At 31.0% G+C, this 8,967-nt stretch overlaps 2 protein-coding genes across 2 annotated transcripts; one reads left to right on the top strand and one right to left on the bottom strand.

The window, feature by feature from the left end:
- Positions 1–1,185: 1,185 nt before the first annotated feature.
- LOC107464612 (RPM1-interacting protein 4) lies at positions 1,186–6,292 on the top strand. Its single transcript, XM_016083529.3, has 4 exons — positions 1,186–1,426; positions 4,227–4,739; positions 5,018–5,206; positions 5,900–6,292. The coding sequence occupies exons 1-4, from the start codon at positions 1,421–1,423 to the stop codon at positions 5,927–5,929; spliced, it is 738 nt and encodes a 245-aa protein (XP_015939015.1). The 5' UTR covers positions 1,186–1,420; the 3' UTR covers positions 5,930–6,292.
- Positions 6,293–6,444: 152 nt separating this feature from the next.
- LOC107464579 (transcriptional corepressor SEUSS-like) lies at positions 6,445–7,527 on the bottom strand. Its single transcript, XM_016083500.1, has one exon. It carries the CDS (start codon positions 7,525–7,527, stop codon positions 6,445–6,447), a length of 1,083 nt encoding a protein of 360 aa, XP_015938986.1.
- Between the last annotated feature and the right edge of the window lie 1,440 nt (positions 7,528–8,967).

Below are 8,967 nucleotides of genomic sequence, written 5' to 3'. Positions count from 1 at the left end.
TAAGATTGGAGATTATCATGTCAAGCTTAATTTTAAACACTGTACATGATATATCTGGTCGGTCTTCAACCTTTAAATTTCTTAAAATATTAATTTTACCAATCTCTTTCCAATTCGAGTTACATATCATTGTAATAAAGAAGTTTAGATATCCATATATTTCTTATAAAATTGCCAGAATATCTTAATAATTATTAAACATGTATTTTATATCACAAATAAAAGACGCGAATAGCTAGAATGACATATTTACCTGCTATATTGAATTCTAACTCCTTGTATATACTATATATCACTCCTGATCTTATCTAAAAATTAATTAATTAATTAATTAATTAATATCTTTATTTTACACTCCTTTCAAAATAATGGCATAAAAAAAATTAAAATTGAATATTATTTTAAAATATAAAACTCTTTTAATCTAATCAAAAAATAAAAATTAAAAATAATTTTTTAGTTTTGTCGTAAATTATATCTATTATATTATTTGTCGATAAAAATAAAAAAATAATTATAATTTAAAAATTAATAACTTTATAAATTATGTGAATATCTAAAATTAACAACTTATGAAAGTCTATTTAAAATTTAAAAAACTAACAACTTAAGTAAATAACTTAAAATTAAAAAAATAACGATCTAAGCAAAATAACTTAAATAAATAACTTAAAATTTAAAAAATAATCATCTAAATAAATAATTTTAAAAAATATAAATATCATATTAGTATAAAAATTTTCTATTTATATTACTATAAAAATAAATGTAATCATATTACATGTGACAATATTAATATACATGAAATTATTGTTGTGAATACATTTGAAAAATAGATAAAAGAATAATAATATTTAGAAAAGGAAAATATTTCGCATATTATAAGAATTTAATTTTAATTAAATATAAAATAATTTTACACGTATATTAAATTATATAACGTTATATCAATAAAATAATTATTTTTACATTGATTATATAAATAATCATCCAAATAACGTGCTTACACAACTATATAAAAAAACTTTACATACATCAAAATAATACCTAAAAGTTATAAGCGAGTGTACATTAAGTGCTAACAAATAACAATTATGACTTGGAAGTTGGAAGTGACAGAAACATGAATGGTGGCTTCCATGAAATAATTTCTTATTTCTTCAATTCTTGTCAATTTTAATTTAAATAAAATACTTAATTAATGCGATATCATGTATGACTTAGTAGACAGAGAAGTTGGAAGCAGAAAACATATATTATTTTTCAGAGCATTTCCGGTGGCTCCGATCAACGAACGCTTCATAATCCTCTTCCTCTCTCTTTTTTCTCACAGCGTCAGACTCTGATCCTTCGCCGGCAGCCGCCACGTGTCTCTTCTGCTCTGCACTTTCTGTGGATTCTTTTCCAAGCTTGGTTAGAAATGGCAGTAAGTTTTTTTCCTCCTTCTATTTTTGTAAATATATTTTCATTTTTATTTTTAATTTTTGTCATGGTTTTGTCATGTTATATGTGTTTATGATTGCTGAGAAAATTGTACAAATTGGTCACTGAATAGAGGGAAATTCAATGTCTTGCATTATGTTATTGCTATGGAAGGTGAGGTTCTTCTTCTTGTTCTCCTGGTTTGTGTTTCTGTGACTGTTCATCTTCTAGACTTTGATATGGTTGACCAGACAAGATTTTCTTGGTCAATTCGTTTCATCTGCAGCCAAATCAACTATTAGCAGCTTCAGTTTTTCGTTCTGCTTCTTAGAAATTTGAAGCAATTCAATAAGATTCTTATCATGCAGAGTTTTCTTGGTTTTTCTTTGTAGCTAGTTCCATGAATCATGCTGCTTTGAGAATTTAGCTTGTAGCCTTGTGTGGGTGGATATATTTCTTAAAATTCAAAATTTTCAAAGATATGGATCATGTACCTAATTAATCAAGGAAATGTTATACTTTTATGTGTAGTGAATTACTAAATTGGATATTTGGATCTGTCAAAGATAAGAGAGAACAAGCAGCTAGTAGGGTTGTATCCATGAGTTTGGTCGAAACAAGTTATCCTTAGTTTGGAGGGAGTTCTGCTCTAGCCTGGTAGGACCACTTAGGAAGCAAAGCTTTCCCTTCCGAGTTAGAGCATAGCCGGTCGCATACCCATTGGACTTGAACCAAAAGCTTCTGGTTAAGCTAGCAAAACCTCCCACTAGCTGAGCAACACACTCGGACTCGGTGGTGTTTGTTCTTATGCTTTAAGAATAACTTTGATCGGCTGAAATGTTCACCAGAAATACTAATCATTAGACTTGTTAAGAGAATTAAAATTCCATGAGTGAAAAAGAAGCACTCAACTTCCCAGCTTAGGTTTAATAGAAAGAGAGAGAATTATTTATTTTAGGTTTGAAATAATCATTTTGTGCAAGTAAAATCGGGTTGTTGATTTGTAAGCTTGCAAGTGGTAAAGTGCATAAACATTCATCTTATTTGTTCTGATATGAGGGACTATGTGGTAAACAGCTACAGCCATCGTTATTTAGCTTATAATAAATTAAGAATTTAAAACTTTTGAGGACATATTTATTGTTGTTAAAAGCATCATACTGATGCAGCCATTTCAAGGAGTCATAAGAGCACATGAGTGAGAATAAAGATGATCAAATTGAATGACTCAAAATGTTTGATGATACAATACAAAGAGTTATCAATGTTGCACACACAAGTGCAGTGAGGTTTCTGATTCCCTAAGTAGTGTGCAGAAGGGAGTCGTATTTGAGAATGTTAGATAAAAGGCTTGCTTTAATTGTTCAATCTTTGATCATCTCATTGTTGCTCCCTGCATGTTTCTCACGTCAAAGCTGTGTTAGGCTTAGAATTATTATTCTTGTTGAAGCTTGATCAAGGTATCTCTGAGGATGAATTGGAAAGAAATGTTTAGAATATTGGGCCAACCATTCATAAAAATTGCAGTTGATAACAACTCTTTCATGCATGCTACAATGTTATTTAAGTAGACAACCATGTAAAAATGTAAGATGTTAGATAATATAATTGGATTATATTGTAGCGATAAGAATGTCACCTTGGTAAGTGGATATGCTTGCTATGATAGGATTAGGAATGAATCCATCAGAAAGAAAGTTGGTGTAGCACCTCTTGTTGACAAGATGCTAGATTATTGCCTTTGGTATTTCGGTCATGCAAGGAAATTGAGAATGCTTATAGAAGAACTGGTAAGAAAAGTGGATCAATTGAAGTATCCCAATAGTCAAAGGTAGAGAGAAACCAAGAAAAGTCGTAGAATCATAGCCAAACAATTAATAAGAACTAATGTTCAAATGATCTGCCCTACAAACACGATCTACACTTTACAACAGTTTAGCATGACTTGTGATCCTTGTAATTATTGAGGAAAAGCTCTCCAATTGTAATTAAGAGTATTAGCTTTCAGTACTTAGGGAACTTTCGAGGTTAAAGTTCTCAATGATCTCACTATTGTTTCTTAACATAAACTAATATCAGAGCATCTTTGGATGAAATCATTGTAGATTGAAATTGAAAACCACATTTATATGCACAGTCTAATACTGGCTCTATTTACTTTTACTTGTTACTAAGAGATTAAGAATATAAGATTGTCACGAGTTAGTCAAATGGGGACAAATACAGTGTAAATTCTTCCAATCTGTATGATCTTTGTGTTCTCTATAAACTACCCTCATGTTGAATTATTAAGTCTAGTTTCAATTTGATTTGACTCCTGAAATATCAAAATATCATCTTTGTTGCCATGAAAATGGAAAGAGTTGGTTAGGATTGGCCTTTTTGAGTGAAAGAAATACTCTTTTTTTTTTCATAAATAAAGTACTTTTATTTGATTTAAACCTACTTGGATACATCTTTTTAAAAAAATATTTTTATTAAAAAAACAAATTATTTACTTTTTCTAAAAACTAACAATACCTTGTTTTAAAAAAAAAAAAAAGCAGAAGCAAAAGACGTTTTTAATACTTAAAAAGCTTTTTTGAAAAAGTCTATCCAAATGTAAAATAACTTTTGTCTATTAAAAATATTTTTTAAAAAAAATAATTACTTTTCTCAAAATACAATCCACAGTGACCCTCTGCTATTATTTTCCACATTTGATAACTCTAATTCATCTAGATACCAAACCCATAAGTCATATCCTTGGTTTATTCAATGAAACTGTACTTGACATACTTCTTTTTGATGTCTGAATTTGATAGCAACGATCGCATGTACCAAAATTTGGCAATTGGGAAAGTGGAGAAAATGTTCCATATACAGCTTATTTTGACAAGGCTCGGAAAGATCGAACTGGCACGAAGATGATAAATCCGAATGACCCTGAGGAGAATTCGGATTTATCATTTTATAATTCATCATCTGATCAGCTACCTCCGGCCATACCCGGAACTGACTCAGAGCATCCATCTGGAAAGGGATCTAAGACATCCACACATGAGTTACAGAAGAGCAAGGAAGACAGTGATGCTAAGCCTTTTGTTGACTCTCCTGCTCGTCAAGCAAGCCAGGGAGTAGGTTCTGCCGATAACCGAAGAAGACCTTCTAGACAAAGTACTGGTTCTGAGTACAGCATCGAACGTTCTCCCCTTCATCGTCAGGCCAGAGCCCCTGGAAAGGATAGTCCATCATGGGAAGGAAAGAATTCCTATGATAGCAGCCATGGAACACCAGGAAGATCCCGGTTAAGACCAGCTAATCGGGGCGATGAGACTGTTGGTTTTTTTTAGTCCTATTTTCTCTTGGTCACCATGCATGGCATGAAACTTAAAAGCTTTCATATATATTACACAATTTGTGTTATCTTTACACATAAAAAATGGGACATCGTGCTAACTCATACCATTGAATGGGGTATGAGTGGTCATGGTGTTCCACATGGCATATTTACACACAATATTTGAGATTACATCAAATCATCAATGATTGATCAGAGCTTTTATGCAATGTTTGCTTCACAAAATTTTCTGACTTTAGCATTCTGATGCGGCAGCCTGACAAAGGAGCAGCTGTTCCGAAGTTCGGCGAGTGGGATGTTAGTAACCCTGCATCAGCTGATGGCTACACTCACATTTTCAACCAAGTGAGGGAGGAGAGACAGGGCGGAGCTGGAGTTACGCCAGGCACACCTAACCAAAGACCACACTTTATCAAGAACCAACCTAGCAATGACAAAGCACAGGTATGCCTGCAATGGATTAACCTCTTCTAGAGTGCACAAATTGGTTAAATGTTATGAAGCACAGACACTTTGCTGAGTTGTCGTGCTGTCATACACATTTCGGACACGACATTTACACTTATCGACATTCGTCTGCTGTGTCTAACCGTGTCTTAATAAAAAATAAAAAATTATTCTCCGGACACACTTAGATACACCTAAATACCATTACATCTCAGTGTGTCCAATTTTATTCTTAACATGTATTCTTGAAATGAGTTTAGAAATAACATATATATTATTTATTAAAACAAAAAATATTTTAAATACTTTATTTAATTAAAAGAAGATATTAAAGCAGTTAAAAAAGTATTTTATATTTTAATATCAATTAAATATCAAAATATCATTGTAATTTATCTAAAAAGTACTTTATATTTTTATATATATATCGTGTATCCGTGTCTTATAAGATTTTAAAATCTGTGTGTCTGCGTGCCATGTCATGTCCCGTGTCCTTATTGCATCGTTGGTTAAATGAGATAGTGTTGAACAACCTTGACTAACAAATTCCAATGTGTATGCTACCCTTTATTACCAACCAGTACACTTTAAAGAAGTCAAGTCTAGATGGAATATTATGATACATATATGGATAGGTTTAAAAATAGTAACCATACTAATGCTTGTTTTTGTACTTGTTTGCTGCTTCAGTGTTGCTGCTTTTGGTGGAGCAACAAATGACCCCATGAATGTGTGAATTATTTTCTGAACAGAGAAGAGGCTAAAGAAAAAAGAACAGAAAAGTGTTTTCAATGATCATGAGGTGTGTGTAGCACTTGTAAATAATTCAAGGCTCTCTCTCTTCCTGCAGGAAAGACATGATTGAAGTGCATTTATCATACTTTGCGCCTATTTTCTTGCTTCTTTTTTCACCCACTTTTATTCAGTTGTCAATCTAACCACAACTTGCTTTGTATGCAAAAGATGGTGAATTTTCTTTCCTTTTTTTTTTAATCTATTTTTTTGATCTTATTGTGGTGCTCATTTATGCTTTAAAATATAGTTTTATTTATCTGAGAAGAAGTGATGTATTTTGATTTGTAACTCCCGACTCGAGTTCCAAAGTATTCAAGTTGGTGTTGAGCTTCTCTATGCAGGTGACAACTTAAGTTCATTTCTATTTATTCAATGTCAATGTGTTAACATTAATAAGCATTAAAAATTTATAAGCAACTTCATCATAACTAATATAAAACTCAACTAGAAGAACCAATTTGCATACCAGGTGTGTTTCCATTGTTCCTACCACCATTATTCAAATCATGATTCCCGTTTTGATGCTGCTGTTGTTGCTGCAATTGATCTTCACCATGATCACCAATTCTAAGTTTCTTTGGGAATTTGGCCAAGCTCTCAATAGGTCCAATCTTATTCCGTATGCTGAAATCAATCATGTCTTTCATAGAGTTCCCAACTTCTGATAATTGAAGGCACCTAACATAGCTCTTAGCAAACCCCGAATAATCATCAAGCATTGGAACTTCCAATTTCTTAGCCAATTCTTGTGTTACTGCAACCAACTTACTGCTACTTTCTTGAAACTCCTCAGCAGCAACATTATTGTTGTCATTATTATTGGCTGCGAAATCCCGGAACTTTGATATGGCATCGCCAATTTGATTCACATTAGGAACCAAATGCCTTCTGCTAATGAACACTTCGTGGCACGTCACGCAGAATTCCCAAGAACATATCTTGATGTAAGGGGAGAAGACTATTCGAATGGAACCTTCGTGGACGACACGAAACTTGTGGAACAAGCTTTCTCTTCTTGCTTTCTTGCAGACCAGAACAATGTAGCCAGAAGGGTCTCTGAATTCGCGGGGAATGTCGGTAAAAAGCTTCTCTTCCAATAGTCCACTCTCATATTTCACCATTAAAAGCCTTGGAAGAACATCAAAACACACTTCATAGCCATTAACAGGATTCTTCTTGCACATATCACATTTTTTCATACCACCAAGGGAAAAATTGGCTCTGGTTTTTGTTCTTGGATACAAGGAGAAACAGAAGCTCTTCTTACCATTCGGAGCGAAAAACTCGGCCACAAATCTCTTCCAGAAGATAATGTTGTTGTCGGCCGGCCGGCGCTGCTGGCAATGGACAAATTCTTGCATCTTTTTTGCACAAACTCCGGATTGATAGATTGGAAGAATGTTTCTTTGTTGTTGGAATTGCACTGGAATTTGTGGTAGTGGCAAACCCCTCAAGAATTGTTGTTGATGGTTCAACATGTTGAGATTTGCAGCAGTGGAAGCTACTTCTTTAGTGGGTTGCATCGAGATTATTTTCTTGTTGTTGCTGATAGAAGAAACAAATTTATGGTCAGAACAATGGGTTGATTTGTTTGTGTTCATGTTTTCTGAATTGTATTGTGGCAGAGTTCTTTATCTTTTTCTTGTTTTGATTCTAAACTTTGTGTTCAAAAAAGATTTAGATCGGAGTTGATTTAATTTGTATATAAAACATTCTGTTTGGAACTTCGGACCGGATAAATTTGCTAGCATTTAGCGGGAATTGCTTTCATCTTTTATTAAAAATTTAATTAAATTAAATTATTTTAAGTTTTAAAATAACTTCAAAGTCAAATTTATCCAGTGTGTTTGTAATTTTGTTTAAAAAAAATCTAATGATAAGATCAAATATTACGTTATTTTAAATATCAGAAATTAATTTTTGTTTGTCAGATTTCTTAGGATTTGCTTCCTTTATTTATTTAAATCCTATCAAAGTTATAAGTTTCCATAGGAATTGATTTAATATAATGTGAAAGATAAAAATTGATTTCATCCATTTTCGTAAACCAATTCAACACTCCTTTTCTTTTTATTTGGTTCGATTTCTATTTGTTTTCAAACCCAAATCATCCCACTCTGTAAACACTCTTAAATTATATGTTATATCACAGTTATATTGAGGTTGTGCGCGCTAGCGTACGTGAGTGTATTAAACTAAAATTAACGGCAAAAAAGAGATATAATCTAAAAGAGAATAAAAGGAGTTACTTTTAGTTTGGATAAATAGCTTAATTAATCTATTTTTAAAAAAATAATTTAAATAATAAATAATTATATTAAAAATAACTTATAAATAAGTTATTTTGTATTTGGGTTTTTAATTCTAAAAGTACTTATTTTATAAAAATGTGATAAAGGACTTGTTTGGGTGTGTTTCTAAAAAAATATCTTTTTTTGAGTTATCTTTTTTTAAAAGATCTTATAAAAAAATAAAAATAATTTTATATTTGGATATCAATTATATTTAGGTATAACGATATAAAAGTACTTTTTATTTATTTTTTACATGAAAAATATTTTTTTGGGAAAAAAGATCTTTAAAAAAAAAGATGTAAATTACAGCTTCTAAAAAAAGATGTTTTGAGCTCAACAATTATGTGTTTATTAAATGAGCCACATTCATATAGACTATTAGATTTTATTAGATGAAAATCAAAGGATAATATAAAAAAAGAGCATTGATGAACTCTAATAAATATAGAATATTCTAGTACATAAATAAATACTTTAAATGACAATACTTTAATACATAATACTTTAAACGGTAATAGAATCTTTTATTCTTAAATAATTAAATATAAAATATATGAAATTTTTTATTTATTAAAATTAATTATTATGCAAAATTTTTTTATAATATTAAAAAATTATATTCAAATAATATTTTAAACTACAATATAAAAAAATGAAATAATTAAATTT

The sequence above is a fragment of the Arachis duranensis genome, chromosome 9, assembly GCF_000817695.3.
Source record: "Arachis duranensis cultivar V14167 chromosome 9, aradu.V14167.gnm2.J7QH, whole genome shotgun sequence".
In the NCBI taxonomy this organism is placed as follows: domain Eukaryota; kingdom Viridiplantae; phylum Streptophyta; class Magnoliopsida; order Fabales; family Fabaceae; genus Arachis; species Arachis duranensis.
The sequence above is the reverse complement of the archived record's forward strand: the minus strand, read 5'-3'. Positions and strand labels throughout refer to the sequence as shown.

Bases quoted from the DNA above. Each gene is read 5' to 3' on its own strand.
- LOC107464612 (XM_016083529.3), top strand. The intron at 4,740-5,017 runs GTTGGTTTTTTT...CTGATGCGGCAG, and splicing joins CTAATCGGGGCGATGAGACT to CCTGACAAAGGAGCAGCTGT. The intron at 5,207-5,899 runs GTATGCCTGCAA...TTGCTGCTTCAG, and splicing joins CTAGCAATGACAAAGCACAG to TGTTGCTGCTTTTGGTGGAG.
- LOC107464579 (XM_016083500.1), bottom strand. From the start codon at position 7,527: ATGCAACCCACTAAAGAAGTAGCTTCCACTGCTGCAAATCTCAACATG.